The sequence below is a fragment of the Aptenodytes forsteri genome, unplaced genomic scaffold (genome assembly GCF_000699145.1).
Source record: "Aptenodytes forsteri isolate BGI_AS27 unplaced genomic scaffold, ASM69914v1 Scaffold82, whole genome shotgun sequence".
Classification (NCBI taxonomy): Eukaryota; Metazoa; Chordata; class Aves; order Sphenisciformes; family Spheniscidae; genus Aptenodytes; species Aptenodytes forsteri.
The window spans coordinates 13,783,909-13,803,654 of NW_008795490.1; the positions used below are offsets into that span (position 1 = coordinate 13,783,909).

Genomic DNA, 19,746 nt, shown 5'->3' on the forward strand with positions numbered 1-19,746 from the left:
ATGTAAAAAAACCCCACAAACTTACTGAATGAGACAGGGCAGACATTACTGTGTTATACAGGAATTTTTGGTGTTTCCCCCTCCCCCCCATCTTTTACATTTCTCCCCTTCTTCTTTCTCCCTGTCACTTCTCCTCACAACTTTTGTTGTAAGGTTTTCATGTCTGTTGTTTGTGTGACCCTGAAAAAGCGCCTTTAATTTGTGTTCTGTTATGCTAGATTGATTTAATAAAGCAAGATTATCCAATTCATTCTGCAGCAATTATTTCATTTCTAAGTAATTTTAATTATTTCATCTGACTGCTTTTGTTTTGGGCACACTATTTATCCTTGTCGGTGTTTGGACTACTTATACATAGGAGTTGTTGATTTACACCTTTAGTTTTTGAGCCTAGTCCGTTATTTTTTGTTTCCCCCTTGTTTTGGATAGCCTGTTGCTTTCTGTCACGCAGACATTGGGCCAGGTTTCACTTGGGCTCAGTGACTCAGCCTGTGATCTCCTGCTCTGACAGAACGTGCTCTTGGGAGAAATTGGTTGTGTGAAGCAGAGACGTTTTAAAAAGAGAGGGGAACACTGATGGATGAGCTGCTTGTGGATTTTAGCTTTGTGCAGGCAAGCCTGTGCCACAGGTTGCATGGACTTTGTAGTTGTGGTGCGCCCAGGAGAAACACCTCTGCTTGACTCTTGGAAAATCTCTACTTTTAAATAAACTAATAACAAGTTTCTTCCCTAGGGGGATGTACATTTGATGATGGTCTTGGACCCTGCGACTACCACCAAGACTTGTACGATGACTTCGACTGGGTGCATGTCAGTGCTCAAGAGCCTCACTATTTGCCGCCTGAGATGCCTCAAGGTGAGAACCTCCCCCAGATACTGAAGGGATAAGTTTCTCTGTGAAGAAGCTCAGACCCTCACTGAATATGGCCTCAAGGCCATACTCTGTGATGTCCACTTTAAAATTGATAATGGAGGTAATAAAAAGAAACAAAAATAATAAATATAACAGTCTTGGTAATTGAAAAACCTTCTTAGATCAAATCTCTCTTTAAAGTTGGGGGGAATAGGGAAGGGAGAAAGGAAGTCATAACTACTTCTTTATTCTGCATGGAATTCCTGTTGACTCGCAGTGGAATTGTGTCTTACATGACAGCTAATGTATCAATTGAATTATTCAGGTATGCATTAGAACAAATGGTGGAAAAAAAGGATACATGCAAAAACCTGTACACTGATTCCTTCCCTCCCCTCCCCCCAGCGACTCATCATCTGAAGGTAATCAGAAAAGCTTTGATTTATGGAAATACTGCCGTTGTTAATTACTATTTAGGGCAGGTAATGAATAACTGAAGAGGTACAGCCTACATGACCTTGCCTGCTCACCTTTGATGAACAGCTTAATCGGCGCTTCCCAGACAGCATGATATGCTGAGAAAATGAAAGCATTTGAAATTCAGCTACATTTTCCAATTAATAGTACATTAAGTAATTAATCATGCAGAGGAGGACAAAAGGTCATGGCTATTTTATTTGTATCTAAAAGGTTTTGTGAAGTGAGGTATGTGTGGAGGAGGAGTGGGAAATGTTACCACACAGAAGTAACCTAACCTCTGCACCATTCCTTTACTTGCTTTTTATATATTGTTGTGCATTATTAATGGTGGTTAGTGTATGTAATTTTACTTCTTAAGTGCTAACTAGCTGGGTTCCCTCTGCTTTGGAGTCACTGATATGAACAGCTATTACTACGACCCATATCTTACAAAATAGGTTAATTAAGCAACACTATTTAATGGACTGCTTGGTGCTTCAGGTTTGCATATAGAAGAGTAAATTTAAGCCCCGAAGCATCAGCATTCATGATGCTGATGGTCTTGTATTAACAAATTCAAAATAATATCTCCCCTAGGAAGGCAGAAATTTAGTTACTTTTCAGTTTGCGTTTTTCAGAGTCTATGTGGTTTGTTAAAATGGTGGAGGTATTTTAACTGTGATGGAAGCACCATTTTGTAAAAAATTCGGTTTTCTCAGACTTCAAGCACACCTTATATAGGAGGAAAGAAATTTGAGGAATTGTATTTTGGATTGAATCTAAATGACAAGATAGCTTCTTCTTGCTTCTCCCAAATAATATACCTGTCATCCTTAGGCAGTTTTCAGAGTTAAATGACACAGTGCTCTCTGACTTTGGCACCTGATTTCTGTTCAGTTCTGCTACAGACCCTTTTCCTCCGAGCGTAGCACATGGACTTTTCTGGAAGAAGTTATTTTTTCACATCTGTATGTGAAATTGTGGCTGCTCAATAAAATCTAGCAGAATAAAGGAATGTTTCAGAGAGTCTAAAACAGATACAGAAGAAGCTCTGATGAGTATTTTTTTTTTTTCTTCTTCTGGTTAGAATTCTACGCTTCTTGGACCACTGTTTAAAAGTTTGCAGTTTGGTAACTGAGATCCAGACTAAAGTGAGCAGTTCCATCTGATGAGCTGCCCTTAAGAAGTTCACAGTTTTCAGATTCTGAAGATCTATGCTGTATCTAAATACTTAAGCTCTTTTGTGTTTGAAATAGCACAATTTCAAATTAAGTCTAAGAATGTCACACAGTTCTAAAACAAGCGCTGAATTCCTCCGGTGGGTCTGCAGGAAGCGGAGCAGCAAGAGGTTCAAGCAAAAGCAGAAGGGAAATAACTGTGTGCAGTCATCTGCCATGCAGTTTTTTAACATTGACCCTGCCTGATTACTGTTGAAACTGTAGGTTAGAAAGCAGTCCACTGCTCGTGAAGAAGTTATCCAAGTAGAATAAGATGTGGTAATGAAGGTATAGGTAAAATTAAACCACTGGTGTTTTCACTTTGAAAAATGCTGTGTTTTCTAACCTGTAGAAGCCAGGGATCTCCTAGGGACGGAGTCAGCCCACTTTTTCCGGTTCAGTCAGAGAATGTGAGGAGAGAAGAGGTGCCCAGAAAAACTGAGCAGCATAGAAGCTGAAGTGCTAGACACTGTTTTCTCTCCATCTCTTCTTCTCAAACTCTATAATCCTTCAGCTAGGCGCAAAGCTCTTTGGAGCCCTTGTCTCTTACATCTCTCTGGACTCCAATACAATGTCCTGGCCTTGGCCTTAGTAAGGCAAATACATGTTCCAGTACAGCTTTGTCTCAGAAGGAGCACTGTTTTACCAGTATGTTAAAAAGATAATACCCTTACGCTGAGTATGCGGCTTTCAGGACTCTAACTTTAGCAGATTCACCCAAAACCATTGTAGTCATAAAGGATTATACTCAATTTTCAAATGTCAATTTTTAGTCTTCAGTAGCTTCAGAAAGTCTTATTAAAAAAAAAAAAGGGACAGAAAAAGACGTAAAAAAATGGGAAAAATATGACAATTGAGTTCATGTTTTACTTTTAATTCAAGGGAGGGGTTTAACTCAATGTTGTGCTTTGGAGGAGGATAAATCTTGGGAAATTTCAGACCTAATGGCACATGCTTTGGAATGCTATGAAAATGTGAAAACTTGTCCTAATGGAAAGCATTTTGCAGGTATAGCAATATTAAACACTATTGGTAAGGCAAGTGTAATTACCTCTGAGTAATGCAACTTCAGAATTTTTTTTATATTGACCTACCTTGTATTTCTCAAGTTATGAGCAAAGGCAAAAGCCACTTATCTTCTGTTATGGGAAAAATAAATGCAGTACATAATGATTAATTTTGAAATAGTGAACACTTAGAGCAGGTGCTTGTGTACAGCTTTAAATACCAACTTGTAAATTGTTTGAACTACAGCTTACATGATAAAACCTTTGGATTACTTATTAAAATCTTGGAAAACACCTGATGTCCACCATTAGGTTTCTAAAAGCATACAAAAGCGACTGTGCTAGATCAAGCTAAAGGTCTGCTGGTTTTGAGAGTAGCCATTAGCAGTTGCCTAGGGAAGAATGCAGAGGCAGGACAAATGAGTGGTGATCATGCCCTGAATGCTCTCCCAGTTTCCAGCTGTTTGGCACTGAGGAATTTCCTCGACTAGAAGTGGTCTTTTATTCGTGATGTTCTCAATGAATTCATGTTTGTGCCTTGTCAGCTTTGTCTTACTGTCTGTGGGCTCCTTGAAGCCTTCTAGTATCTGCCATGTCCTATAATGGAGTGCCAGCTTTTGTTACAAATCATGGGGAGGTGCAGCTGCTCTTGTTTTGAACTTGCACCTGACTTCTGTTTGATACATGTTGGCCTCTGGTACAGGAAGTGAGCAAAGCCAATTCCTAATCACCTTCTCCGACCTGTTCAGTTTTTTTAAATACCTTCTAAATAAAATACGTGCCCTTCTCCTGACATCGTTCTAGGTTGAATGGTCCAAGACTATTGAGTTGTTCCTTATGTAGAAATGGTTCCGTGACTGTGGATTTGCATTTTGTGTGAGGCAAGGTTGGTAACCAAGTGTTATATTTTTGTAGACACAGTGACAAAAATGAAGTCCCAAGTATTTACTTGATGGTCTTTGTACCTCTGAAGGAAGACATTTTCTGTATGTTGAAGCAAACCCTTTAGAACATGCATTATGTTTTCGGGTGTATGATTTTTATACATTATACTATACAAGATAGAAATTGAGAATGCTATTAAGATGAAATCCAATTTTGGCTTTGGATTTTTTCCAGTTATTTTAGAGGACTATTCACTGTGTGTGGATAACTTTGACTTAAAGTAAATAATAGTGCTTTCTTATATCACTGGAGATGTGCAAAGGGGTAGTTTTAGCCGTATTAATAATACATTTAGTTTTTACCCTTAGAGAAGATAGTTTATTACCCTGTTTGGTTTGCCTGTTAAAAGCAGCATTATTCTGGGGCCGTGCAGACTCAGGGCATGAGAGCCTGTAATGGGCTGCGTGACGGGGAGCCACTTAATGAAGGGCTTTTTTAATGTAAGGGCTATTACCCTCCTGGATACAAATGCAATTTGAAGAATGTCTAAATTGTAGTGGACAATAGTGACGTGCTGAGATGGACATCTTGTTTCCGATCTCTCAGATGGATAATGTGCCTGGATTGAATGTGTGCTAATTTTTTTTTAATTGGTTTTCTAGAAATCAGAGGAAAATAAATTAACAGTAGTGGAGGAAGTCCTTAGTTGCAGTTGTCATCTAGCATGACTAAAGGAGAACAGATTAAATCTCCAAAGATGTTCCTTAGTATTAGAGTGTTTCGCACGTGTGTGTGTTAGTTTTTACAGTGAAGAGTATTGCAGAAATCAATTTTTTACTTTGCAGAAATTACATATGACCTTACATGTTGTCCCATTTTAAAGAATAAAACTAAATTCGCTACTCGGGGGGGGGAAGGAAAAGAAACGAAACAGTTCTGAAAAGTAAAACATTACATATTCTGGTTTAGGCTGACGTTTTGGGGTCCCTGGTGGAAGACTGCACGGTTATTTCAGAATGGAGAGCATACATGGTGAAAGGCAATGGAGATGGGAGGAAGTGTGTTGACAAGTAATCTTAGGCCACACTTTCATGGTAATTTCTTTTATATGGGTTCTAGGCAGAATGTCTCTGGCTGCTCGTTCCTGTGTCCCATCATTCCCAGAGGCAGTCTCACATTGCTGCCTCCTCCCAGATGCTCTGATGTGCATGTGATTCTGAACTGGTGGGGACTGAAAATAATAATATTGCTGCCTGATGCTCTGATGTGCATGTGATTCTGAACTGGTGGGGACTGGGGACTGTTTGGTTTGTTAACCCAGTTCATTGTGTAGCTGTAAAAAGGGTTGTTACGTTGGTGCAGCTGATGAGGACCATGGGAGCTGGTGGGGTGGGTGGGTACAGGGGTTGTATAAACCTCTGGGGCGCCTGAAAGAAATACGAAGATTATACCCTTACATGTGTGTGCAACTTTAATTTTCCTGTACAGATAGTGTTGAGTGTTTGTTCTGATCTGGAAGGTCAGTTGTGCGCTACTTAAGTTCTGCCTTGTACAGAAAGGAAATAGCTTTTGTGTCACCTGCATGACCCAAAATGAATTTCAGCACAGGACCAATGTAAGTGTTTATGAAGTGTACAAATGAGAGAGGGGAGCTAGAAGGTCATGAAATTTGTGTTTTAATATAGATTTCATATGAATGTGGCTCAGGAAGAAAAGCTGTAATGTAGAGGTCATACAGATGAGACTTTTGGCCTTTTACTTCACTTAAACCTGAATTTTTCTCCTGTAGAAATGAAACCACCAACCCATGAATAAATTTAAATTATGCGGATGTGTATGGGTACAGTCAGACAAAAGTTAACCAGGAAGCAGTGTCTGGTGAGAGCTGGATATTTCTTGAGGCATTGGAAAGACAAGAGCTTGGTGAGCAGCAGGAGAACTCTGACCATGTCCTGGGTTACTGAGCTCTTCCACAGAGACGCTGATCCACACACGATGCAGCAACTTGCTGTTTTGCACCACAGAAGAGTGAAGTTCAAACAGAATGCTTTCTGGGTCTCTTTATTTTAATAGGCAGACTAACAAAGTTTGCCAGTCCACTGAGCAGTTGAGAACTGACTCGTCAAGGTTTTGCTGCTCACATTGCCAGTATAAAGGTAATAGATCAGAGAAACTGTGCGCAAGGGAATTTATTGACTAGTCCATGGATTGGCAAATGCAATTCAGGAAGGTAGTGGTTTTAAAGTTTGATCACTGAAAGCTTATCTGGGTCATTACATTATGAAATAAATTGTAAAAGCTTGGATCTGTGTTTGGGGCTGCTAAGAAATTCTGGTTGTCTCTCCTCCTTTTACATTTCTTTATGTGATGGCGTAGATATGTTTTATTTGAGGTGACTGAGAGAATTTATTTCTTCCTTATATACTTCAGTCTTCATACATTCCTTGGCCCCAAGAGTTGACTGATACTTGTTTCCTGTTTAACTTGTCAATATACTACAGAGCTGAATTTATTTGAAGTACTTCCTTGATCAGAAAAACATATTTTACTACTTTTCTTATCCAGTAAGCCTTGTGGTTGGTTTCTTGTCTGTATTATTTGTTGGTAGCATCTTTAACAGAAAGAAGCCTACCTCATTAATGCAGTGCAATTAATGTCTACCTAAAGAACACCTGTAAACATCCTGATCCTGTTTGGCTTGCTCAGTACAGTGTATTAATCAATCTATTGACTAATTCCAAGGGTTCCGTGTTGTTCATAAGCACACTTCACTTGGTATAAAGTGAAGACAGGAGGGGTACAGGGCAGGCTTTATAGATAATGCACAGTGCTTTTGTATATTTAGATAAGCCTTTTTTTTAATCAGGAAATTTAGGCATGGGATTAGGAAAAGTAAGGTTTCTGTAGGAATAGAAATAACTTTCACATATGAGTAACATTTATGTGTTGGCTTTTCATTCATTGACACAGATGGATTTATTCTGTTTCCTTTGGGTAGTGAAAGACAGAACATTTTAAAAAAGATTACTTGCTGTATTTGCACAAAATATACTTCACCTTCAAGGCCAGCTGCTATATCTGTTTATGTAGAGTGATATTTGATTGGTTGTGCTTTTTTTTTTCCTTTACAGTTGTAATACTATTTTGTTCAGCCATACCTCTTCCATGCAATATGGATTTCCCAAAAGCTCATTTGTTCTTGAATAGCTTATCTTTTTACTTGCTTGTATGTGTCGAATGAGTGTATTTTACTGGTATCAATTAAGTTTTAGAAAATCTGTCAGATTGTTACTTTCAGTATAGTGCAACCAAACTCCAGTGAAAACTATATAAACTGCTGCCTTCTGAGAAACTGTTCTTTCTCTTTCTTTGTTTCTCCATTTTTTCCTAGTTTGGTATTTGAAGAATACTAGTTTATTTCTCTGAATCTGGAGTAATAAATTGAAGCAAGGGGAGAAATCTGTGTGCTACAGATAGAGTTCCAAATTATTAGGTTAACCTTAGGTAAAACTACCTTTGCCATGCTGGTACCAAAAATTACTAAAATTACCATGTGCCGGTGCTATCACAGCATTCATGATAGTATTCTTGCTCATGATGCAGCCTTCTACTGCATGATGCAGCTTTCTAGCTTCTGATACCTGTATCACGAGAAGTTCAAATGGCATTGGCCATCACTGCAGCACTGTCGGGGCGGGGAGAAATGACCAGTTCTGGTCAACTCTTAGCACTGTTAGTCAGGAGCCCGGGCTGTAAGTGGAAGTGTTTCATTGCTTATATGAAGTCAGCTGCTGCTTGGGGAACTGTGAATGTCAGTAAGAGGCATGACCTGAAGCTGCTGTTTTGGTAGCATTGTGAAGGGTGAACAAAAAGCAAAATGGTACTGTGCTAGCCTTTCAGAGTTGCAGGGAAAACAGGGTTTGAATAGCACCTTGGTAGCTTGGAAGGTGTTCCAGATTATTTGATGGAAGTGTTCAGAGTGTGCAAGGCTGGAAGCCTGAAGCATAGCTGAGGAGTAGTGCTTTTTTGATTTCTCACCGCTTCTCTGCATGAAGAGGAGCAAGCTAGCCCTGCTTTATGAGTACTGTATCTGCCTGTTGTGCCATTGTCCTACCCTTTTTTTTCTCTCTCAGCCTGCTTGTATATACATTTTCTTATATATATCTATATCTATATCTATATCTATATATATCCCCCCCCCAAAAATAACAGTAGTTTGCCTTGCCTTCAAATTTTCTGGCTATCTTGGAGTGTAGTGGAGGGGCAGACCTGAGCTAACGTACTGCTGCTTCTCACGTGGCTTCGTTTGGCTCAGAGCACGGGTACAGCCCACTCACTCCTGTCCACAGAGCATGGCATGGGCTCAGCACATCTGGTGGTCCTGCACCCTCTGTTTGGCACCCTTTGGCTGGACCCTTTCACAGAAAAGATAGAAGAACTTATTTTGTGTTTATGTGGCCGCTTCAATTTGCTGTAAGTGTAGGTGGCCTCTTCCCTTCCCTTCCTTGCGCAGGTTTCTGGCTGCTCCTATTCTTTAGCTTTGACATTTCTGTAGGTTGCCCTGACTGGAAATGTTATTGCTCCGCTTTCCACTCCCACTCACCTGTATGCAATTTTTAGCAGTCCAATGAATGCCAGATTCAAGCAACAATATAACTACAGGCTGTCCTGTCGGAGAGGTAGAATAAGCCAGGTTAGAAGTAGAGGAAAGTAGTAAAATAATTTTATTACTTAGAAGAGGGAAAATAAAACCTGGGAGTGACAGTTATTTGGGGGAGGGAGTGAAGGAATAACACTATGGTGTATGAAAAAGAATGGTGTTAAGACAAGATGGAAAAAAGCCCTATAATAGAATGAGTAATGTACAGTGTTTTTTAATGCAGATTATTATTTCTGAAGCACTAAGCTTCTGAAATACCATGTACAGGCAGCGGTCAAGGTGCTGTAGTAACCCTCTGTGCATGGGGACCTCATGATCTGAGACACTATCTCCTCTTCCCCGTGCTAACTTGTCACTTTTGTCACATCAGAGACGAAGCCTCTTAGAAGTGGAAGCGAAGCATTGAGCTACTTTGAATTCACGGCAGAGTAAGGGCATTCCCAATACCACTTTTAATACAGGACCTATTATGCAACTGGAAAATAATATCTGAATTACCTGTGTATCTATAATCTTAGCAATGACAACCCCAACAGCAGGAGAAGCAATGCCTGTAAAAACAAACAGGAAAACCTTAAAGTAAGATGAGGTGAAATTCAGGAAGCTGTGTAATAGCAACAAAACAAAGGGAAGTGATGCTTTCCTCCACATTTTTTCGTGTACAATGTCTGAAATTTTCCTGTCTGCTTAAATATTGATTTCCGAGCTCTAACCCTTTTGCTGCTCAGTATGTAATTTATGTTCCCTTGTGCTTTTGCTGCAAGTCCGTGCTGATGCAGCAATCATTGATGTTTGTTAACAGTGAGTAAAGGTGCGGTGGTAATAAAACTATGTTATTTTACAGAACAGATTTTGAATCAACTGAGAAGATTTAAACTTTTTTCTTAGGTCATGGTGAACTAATGAAAAAACTTATTCAGGAAACAGTGAGATTTTTAATTTGGGCACTTCTATCATTACTTGTACAGATACTTGTTCAAATTGCTGTTATCAAGCTAATTATGATCATTAAGGCTTGTTTCTTCCCTTCCCCCCCCTCCATCCTTGCTGGGATTATTTTGTTCCCTTTCCTACCTTTCTATATAGAGATACTTTGGAAAGGCAAATCCTTGATATTGGGGGTCGCACAAACCTCATTTGCAAATATGGAGGCTGTGAAGAGGCAGTTGCTTAGGTGGATATGTTAGAGAAGGAGCAGGTTTATGTCCAGTATGGGAACAGATTCGGTTGTGTTGCTTTGCCTCAGATGTGATGTTTGTGTTTGTTTCTGAACCTTGCTTAATCATTAGCGTGGGTAATGTTTACATTACCCATTACCCAAATACAGCGACATCCAAAGCTGTCTTCCTTTCTTCCCATCTCCTCCTGGACTTGAAAGTGTAACCTCCTTTAAATATCTTTTAGTGTAGATTATAGAATATTATTTAGAAATTAAATCCATGAAGAACATGACCTGCTAGGAAAAAAAAACCAACCCACTTTTAAAATGCAGTGCATTTTTCATTCCAAAATGTGTTGCTTCTGTCCAAAGGTGGGTGGATTTTAATCAGATTTAAACTGTAGTTAAAATTAGCAAGCAAGAAAACTTGAATTAGATCATACATTTTTAACTTTGATTTGTGTTTTACATAGTGTCTATTTTGGAGGAAAAAAAGGAACTTTTTTTTCCCACCCTGTACCCTCCCTCTTAAAGGGCTCTGGTCTCCTTCAAGAAGCCATTCACCAGAGCTGTCAGCCACATCACAGGCTCAGATGGCCTCTATCAAAAGTTACGTGGCCCTCTGGTGAGGGTGATGTCTGTGTTTTGTAATACTTGGTGAGAAGCTGAGTTTTCTTGGAGGTGTTTGAAACCCCAAGCTCCTCATTTTCTAAGGGGGTATGAATGGGGAGTACGTGTTGTAGGGAGGGCCAGTGCTTGCATCTGTCCAAAGAGAGATGACGGGTGTTCTACGGGGCAGCCAGGGTGTGATTTGGGAAGGGATATGCACTTCTTCCCATCCTCTCTTTTCGGTTTGTGTACTTGCAGTGTCACTTTGGTTTACTCCCACTTCCGTACAAGAGTTTGAGCCCTTTTTGTTATTGACGTAGCACACGCACTGGTTTCTTCAGGGCCTGTTGCTGGAGCAAGCCATCAAGATTCTTCCAAGAAGAAACCTGGATCTACGTGCTGAGAGCCTTCTCTGGATGTTTAGGTAGTGGCCACGTTGCCTCAAGTTTACTGCTTCCCAAATGGGGCAATCTTCTAATGCTATTGCAGCTGTGCTTGTGTCCCAAAGTGTCCTCTCACATCCTGCAGTTTACAATACATGTGTTATGCCTGAGGTGTTACGCTATAAATACATCTGTCGGGTGGATGCAGATATTCTTTTTATTATTTCTGATGGATGTCATGTGGACAGTGGTTGTCAGCAGGACTCCAGAGGAGAGCTGGGCCAGGAATGATGAGGTGTAGGTGTGAGCCAAGTATGAGCCTGTCTTCTCCAGAGGCTGATGAACCTGGCCTACGTGGACAAGGCTAGCTGTCACCAGTTAGCTTGGAGGCTAAGGTTCACTCCCTGTGCCATCCACAATGGCAGGATAGACACAGCAATGCACTACCCAGGTCAAGTTCTCCAAGTGTAAGCAGAAAGAACAGAGGTTCCTGGTAGGTCTTGAAATAGATTGCTTGTAGCAGAGTCTGTGCATCAGTGGAAAAGTATACAGAAGACAAATATCCTACCAGACAGCTATGAAAATGCCAGTCTACTTTTTCACTGAACGTTTTAAAACTGTCCTAGCAGATTTGGGGCGGGGGGGGGAAAGCGCCTGGTATCAGGACACTACTTTGAGGAGGTATAACTAAGAAATACTCGGGACTAATAAAAGCACAAGGGCGGGATTCCTTTCCTTTTTTTGCCGTTTTTTTTTTTTTTTTTTTTTTTTAGTGCACTTTCGGTTTTGCTCTTTATTTCATGAAGGGAAGATGCATTTAGCTCTTATTTTGTTTCAGAGGACATGGCTTTTAAAGCTCTCAGTCTATTCCACAATATAAAGTCACCGCCTCAGAAGAAGTGGATAAAAGTGCAGAACTTATAGGTACACTTACAATGTACAATGCTGGACTATCCAGAGATACTCCAGCTAACCTTATGTTCCTGAGGTAGGAGAAGTAGTCCAGCTCTCCACCTGTTATTGAGTTAGCTCGGCTGTATGGTGCACGGGGGCAGCTGTACTGGTTCAGGTACACGTGTATTACACAGCACTGGGAAGACGTGCTCGTGTTCATGCATCTAATATGTTGTGGAACCATGTACGCACCAAAATGGTAATTACCGAGGGGTTTGTGTGTACTTTGTCAATGCTTCAGTATGTTGCAGTTTAAAAAAACCACAACAAAACCAAATAAAAACTTCCTTCTCTTCTTTTGTCTTTCTAAAGAGCAGCTGTCAGGATATAACAACTATTTACTCTATTTTGGATCAAACCATTTTTAACTCCCTTGAGGGAGAAAACCTAGCCACGTATGAACACGAATCAGACATACTGTACTATTTTAGAGAAAGTCAGCAAGCAGTATAAACTTAAGCATTTCTGTTGTGCGCTTGGTTTCTCTTAACTAATTCCCATGAATGAGGGGTCAGCAAGCACGTGGCATTCAAACAGAAGAAACTGTTGTCATTAACCTTTCCTCTTTGGTGTAGCTGATGTCTGCTATCCCAGCCTTTACTTTCCATCGGCTTCTCCCGCAGTGTGTCTGTTTGTGACAGGCTTATGAATCGTTTTGAGATCTCCAAACTTGTGGACATTCTTAAAAGAAATAAAGAAAACGTGCAGCTGACTGGCATCTGCAGTGCCAGTAGCAAGTGTCCCTTGCGCAGGCAGTAGAGATGGCTTCCCGTGCTCTTTGTGCCTGTTGGCTACAGTGACTTGGGAGCAGGTTGCTTTGGCTCCAGGTTTTGTAGGTGGGCTCTTACCACTTTCCTCCTTACTGGCCGTAACAGCTCTGTTTTCTAATTAGACTGCAGTTGCAGGTAGATATTAAGCCAGTATAACTTTCCAATTGGGCTGCAGCTTCACAGGTCACAGTGAGCCGGCCTAATACCTTACTGTTGCAGAAAAGGCATTATTCTGCTCCTCTTTACTCCCTCTCTTCCCTGCCTTCATGCTTCAACCAGCTTCCCTAGCTAGCTTTACTCATCAGAGCTTACCGAGAGCTGATAAAACTCATTATCCCAGAGAAAATGTTGTTGTTTTTTCAGGATTTGGCTGGCTTAGTGAGTTGAGTTGACTCATGGAAAGGTCTGACAAGCATCAGAGCCAGCAGCACAGGGAATGAAGGCGCTGGAAGGAGGAGAGGCATAAAAATGAGAGGAGAGGCAGGCAGGGAATTGTTAGGTCATGCCACCTGTGAGCAGTAAACAGCAGCTTGTGTTTTGAGTTTTGTGATAAAAATAATCTAATTTCCACCCTGTCAGCCCCAAGTTTTTCATTGCATGGTCCTGCCAATATCCTTGTTTTGGATCTTGTGTGAAACCAAGGGATGAGTCCATTCATCTTGTTAATCAGACAATGGATATATGCATTTGTGTGTTAGTGCCCTCCCCAAATGTGGACAACCATATAAGTAGCTTTGGAGGTTTCAGTCAGGTACATAGTCCAGACCTCTTGAGTGTATTGATAGCACATTGTTGCAAAACATTCTCCACTGGACTTCATTAAACATATAAGGAAGATGAGGTTATCGCCAATGAAAAAGTGATGGTTACCTAGGAGCAGGTGACTACACAAAGGGAACTGCTGCATTAAGCAAATGCAGCCTACTCAATGAAAAGGTCAGTGTACCATAACTTAAAGCAATCATGGTGAAAGTGTACAGGGAACTTTTTAGACAAAAAAATCGGATGATTCCCTCTAGAATAAATAAATTTTCCAATCCCATCAGCTGATCTAGTATGAAAAGTAAAAAAAAAAACCAAACCAAAACCCTCCTTAAAATTACCATGTAAATTTACTTACATTTGTATAAAATTCATGTTACTCATAGTATACATAATTTAATTTACACATATAATTTATATTTATATAAAATTATATTTGTGTAATATTCACATAAAATTTATATAAAGATTTTGATTAAGGAGAGTGAAAGAAGCAAAGCTACAAAACAGTAGATAGCTTATGGGTAAGGATCAGAGGATAAATCAACACAGGTAATATTACAGTGAGTGTCTGCTACAGCCTATCAAGAACAGGAGATAGACGAAGCCCTCTTTATGCAGCTGGTAAAAGCCTCACAATCACAGACTCGGAGAAGTGCTACCTTCACAAACAAGGAAGAACTGCTGGAGTATGGTTGAGGGCAGCCTCAGCTGAAATGACCATGAGACTTGAGTTTAAGATCCTGAGAGGAGTCACCAAGATGAACAGCAGAATTACAACCTTGGACTTTTGAAGAGCAGATTTTGACCTGTTCAGGGACTTGCTTGGCAGAATCCCATTGAGAGGTGCCCTGAAGGGCAAAGGGGGCCCAGGAGAGCTGGTTGATCAAGGACAGCCTCTCAGAGCACAACGATGGACTGTTGTCTTGTGCAGAGAGTTGAGCAAGCATGGCAGAAAGCCATCTTGGATGAATGTGGTGATTCTGACTGATCCCGAGCACAAAAAGAAAGTGCGCAGAGACAGAAGCAGGGGCAGGCTACTTGGGAGGATATAGAGACATTGCCTGCTTACGTAGGGATGGAGTCAGGAAAGCCAAAGCTCATCTGGAGTTGACTCTAGCAAGGCAGGTGGAGGACAACAGGAAAGGTCATTGCCATTGGCAGCAAGAGGGAGGCTAAGGAGAACATGGGCCCATTGCTCAGTGAACTGGGGACCTAGTGACAAGGGAAAAGTGGATGTACTTGATGCCTTCTTTGCCTCAGTTTTCACAGGTAAGGCTTATCCCCAAACCTGGCAGAGTCTGTGGGGGTGAGGCCACACCTGCAGGAGATGAGGGCAGAGTTAGGGATCACTTAACCACTTGGACATGCACAAGTCTGTGGGACCAGCTGGGATGCATCCAAGAGCTGGCTGATGTCATTGTGGGGCTGCTCTTTGTTATCTTCAAAAGGTCATGGCACTTGGGGGAGTGGACTCACTCAGGACTGGAAAAAGGCAGTATCGCACCAATCCTCGAGGTGGATGAGAAGAAGGGTACAGGGAACTACAGGCTGATCTGCAGCCTTCCCCTGGGAAGATGATGGAGCAGATCATTATAGAAACCGTTTCCAAACACATGAAGGACAAGAAAGGGGTTGGTGGGAGCAGCCAACTTGGGTTTGAAGAGGGCAAATCATACCTTATCAGCCTCACTACTTTCTGTGATATGAGGTGCTGTGGACAAGGGAAAGGCAGCGCGTCGTATACCTTGGCTTTAGCTAGGCCTTTGACACAGTCTCTCATAGTTTACTTATCGCTGAACTGGTGAGATATGGGCTCTGGAAGTAGATGATGAGTGGAAAATTGGCTGGACTCCCAGACTCAAAGTTGTGATCAGGGGTGCAAAGTCCTGCTGGTGGTCAGTTTAATGTCTTCAGTATGCTGGAGGGCAGGGCTGTACTAGAGGGTCATGGACAGGTTGCAGAAACAACAGGTTGCAGAAATGGACTGACAGGAACTTCATGAAGTTTAACAAAGGGAGATGCAAAGTCCTGGCCCTGGGGAGGATCAGCAACCTCATGCACCAGCACATGCTGGGGCTGGCCAGCTGGAAAGCAGCTTTGCAGAACCTGGAGGTCCTGGTGGACCATAAGCCAGCAATGCATCTTTGCAACAAAGGTGGCTAACAGCCTCTTGAGCTGCAGTAGGCAGCAGGTGATCCTTCCCCTCTGCTCAGCCCTGGTGAGACACATCTGGAGTGCTGTGTCTGGTTCTGGGCTCCCCAGTATGAGAGTGTCATGGACATACTGGAATGAGTCCAACAAAGAACTACCAAGCTGGTCAGGGACTGGAGCACAGGACATCCAAGGATAGGCTGAGAGAGCTGGGCCTGTTCAGCCTGGAGAAGAGAAGGCTCAGGGGAGACCTTGTTTGTTGTCTAGAACTGCCTGATCAGAAGATACGGAAAAGGTGGAGCCATACTCTTTTCTCATGGTGATAGGATGAGGGGCAGTGGACACAAGTTGGAATATGGGAAATTCTAGTTAGATATTAGGAAATATTTTTTACCATCAGAGTGGTCAAATACTGGAGCAGGTGCCTGGAGAGGGTGTGGGATCTTCATCCTTGGAGGTGTTAGACCTGATAGGCCGGCTATAGTTTAGCCTGATTTGAGCAGTGGGTTGGACTAGAATGACCTCCAAAGGTCCCTTCCAACCTGAACCACTCTGTGACTGCATGAAAGCACTTATATGAGGATGCTGATTAAGAATGAATATAAATCAATGATTAGAATATGAAGACGATGAAAATTGAACAGGAAAAATAGACTAGCGAGTTGAACAAAATAGAAGGAAAATGATGTGGGTTTCTGCCTGCCATGAATCAGTATTAGGCAGGTAGTACAGATCTGAGTGAGTTGAGACTTCTGCTCAGGAATAGGCAGGGTGCAATACTCCTTCCTCAGGTCATAACATGCTTTCTTCTCCCACTGGTAATTGGGATATCGGATGGCAATTGCTGAAGAATAAATACATGTGAAATCTGTAGGACGATATAATTTGCATGCAGTACCCTTTGAATCAAACCCTTGATTCAAGACTCTTCCAAGCCATCGATACTACTTTTTTAAGATGAGCTAGATTTTTTTTAAGAAGACTATAGAGTATTCCAAGTTTTTGTGCTCTTCTTTTTTTAAATCTGATTGTGAGCTTGTTGATGTGATGTTGTCATTGTATGAGCTAGGACTTTTTTTAAGACTAGAAATCAAGCAAAAATTTTGGGGCCATTTAAAATAATCTCCTTGGGAGACAGTTGAATATGATATTGTCAGCAGAGCAATATCATGGGATGAATGAGGCTTAAAGGTGGTAGCATAAGTAGAATTTTTTTTTTTAATGAAGGTAGTGTTTTATTCACAGAGTATTCTTTGTTTTGGTACCTGTGTTCAGTCAGCCATTTATGACTAAATGTGTTTGTGGGACTGCCGCTTGAAAAGCAATGACTCAAAAGATCTCAGAGGTCACAGGCGGTCTTACAGCCATGTATGGATGTAAGCACAGTTGGAGTATAAATTGTTGGTAGGCAGATGCAATTGCATCTGCAGTGAGTGTTTGCCCTTACGATATTGCCTGTTTCAAAACCAGATGCTGACAAATGGGAAAGAACAGAGAATGGAGCAGTGAGCAAGGTTAAGGATTCAGAAAGTGCCTCTTGGTGAAACTGAAGAGTGATGGTCTCTTCAGTCGATGTGAAAGAAATTTCAGCTCTTGTGAGGTTGGCAAGAAAGTAGCTGCATGAGGAAAAGGTTTAATTGGTGATAGCTATTTAACCTAGCCAAGAAAGACATAGTAGTACCTAGTGGTTCTAAGCAGAAGTGATATAAATTCTCCTCAGCCCTACTTTAAACACTTCTTTCCCCAGTGAGGGAAGTTAACATTAAAACAATTTTGGTTAGTTTAGATGTTTTTGTTGCTTGTTTTGTCACTTCTTAGTTTTCAGTGACTCTGGCCTACTTCAGATCTTGATTTTGTAGCTTGTTTACGTATTTATTAGTTTCCACATGTGCAATCCAAAACCAGAACTATTTGTATAGTCTGAAGTGGAGAAGCGATTGCATGGATGTGTGCTATGAAGGTGCAAAATGAGTAATGAACTGGAATGCAAAACCCTGAAGGCAGCCAGGCCTGTCCTTGTCTGTCTTTGGAAGAATTTAGTTTATTCAGTTTTCAGGAAGTTGCTTGGTGGAAAGATTTATTTTTTATTTTTTTTTTTTTAAATTTATTCAGAGTGTGGCAGCATTTTAAAGTCTGTACCAGGAATGTCCAAAACTTTAAGATTTGCAAGTTGGGAAATTTGTGGTGTGGCCAAGAGTTCAGCACCGTCTCCCTAGGCCAGGATCACCCCTCACCAGCCCAGTACTCCTCCACTCTGCCAACCTGTCCCTCCTATCTCCTAAAACTAACTGCCCCTTCCGTATTCCTTCCCCACTTCACTTCCCCACAGTTTCCCTTTGCTCCAAACCTCGTTCAGGTTTGTGATCTCAGGGGATGACCCCACCTGCTCAGTCACATGCACCAGCAAGCAGGTCCCGTGAGTGGAGTCAGGACCTAATGCTACAGCTGTGGTCTCTCTTGAAGCCATATATAGCTTGAAATGGTATAGCACTTCAGCCTATCTTTCTCCTTGGTCCGTTGTGGCCGGTGTAGCTGGCTGTCGCTGGTGCAATCCCCAGATGTGGGAGGTCGCAGCGGTGCTGGAGAGACATGCATGCCTCCTCAAGGGACCTGCAATATTTGTATGTTGTTATATATTATTTGTATGGTATCTATATATTTAAGGTATGCTTTGATAAGGTTTTAATAAAGAGACATCATATGAAATTGCTTATTAAACTATACAAAGCTACTCGAGCAGTTCTGCTAGCTTCTTGGTTCTGGAGCTTCATGTACAATAGAGAGTCTGTTTTTAGAGGTAGTAATATTTTGCAATTTCACCCTTTTTAACGTAGAGGAGCAAAAGGAGTATTTTCTTTGCCATCATGACAGCTGTGGCAGGTGTGTATTTTGGTGAGCAGGCCTTCGTTAAGCTAGGGATTTGACCAGATCCCTCAGATAGGCTTCCCAGTATCAGCTAATAGGTTACAAGAAAAAGTGAAAATTGCAGTTAGGGTTTAGTAAGGGTTGTAATTTTTCCATGAATAAATCAGAAATAGTAGCTTTGGGGGGAGAACAGCATGTTGCAATAACAGCATTCAGTGTTTTCTGCTTAATGTGAGCAACAAATAGCGATAGCATTAAAAAGAGGAGGGAAGTGGTACTCATACAGATCTTTGCTAAGTGTTTCCTATCGACTTCTGAAAAGGCAACTGGGAAAAATCTTTGCTGCTCTTTTTTGAGTCATGTGCTGACTGTTACTGGATTGCTTGGAGACGTTAGCTGACTTTCCTGCTGGGAGAAACTTTCAAATATATCTGACTTAAATAGATGAACACTTATCTTCCATGTACTTTGATAGCTCCTCTTAACAAGTTTCCTGTTAACAAAGGTATTTGCATTTAAATGTTTGTCTCTTGCATCCCATCTGCTCCATCTCTTTGATCCTTAACTGAAATCCTAATTATGATAGCATTTATGATTGTTCCCCAAGTGAACTGTGATATCACTCGTACAGGACCTAACGTCACTACAGCAATATTTGAAAAGGTAAAGTTGAAGTTTTACTTGACTTTTTTTTTTAAATAAAAATTTAATCTGTACAAGGAATCAAATTTCATATTTAAGAATGTAAATGGGGAATAGGAAAGTATTTATTCAACATTCACGTTTATTCAACAGTGTTTTACTGAACTGGAGAGAGATGTAATGTGATGCGTAGTTGCCATAATGAATAAGTACTGAATTTAACAGATGAATGAAGTTTGGTCATTACAAATCTTATGTTCTTCAAGTGTGGAGTAGGTTACATTGTTTTATATTTTATTCAGGTGTGGTCCATTGAGTTTTTACTGAGAAAGTTAGGTAAAACAGAAAAAAAATGAATTAGTTGTAA

General features: G+C 41.0%; 1 protein-coding gene across 1 annotated transcript in view; it reads left to right on the plus strand.

Moving 5' to 3' along the window:
- Positions 1-756: 756 nt before the first annotated feature.
- Positions 757-19,746, plus strand: part of PTPRK (protein tyrosine phosphatase, receptor type K) — a 340,206-nt gene continuing 321,216 nt past the window's right edge. Inside the window, exon 1 of the mRNA XM_019472633.1 lies at positions 757-856. Coding sequence (XP_019328178.1) covers positions 847-856 — 10 coding nt within the window. The 5' untranslated portion in view covers positions 757-846. The remainder of the gene's footprint in view (positions 857-19,746) is intronic.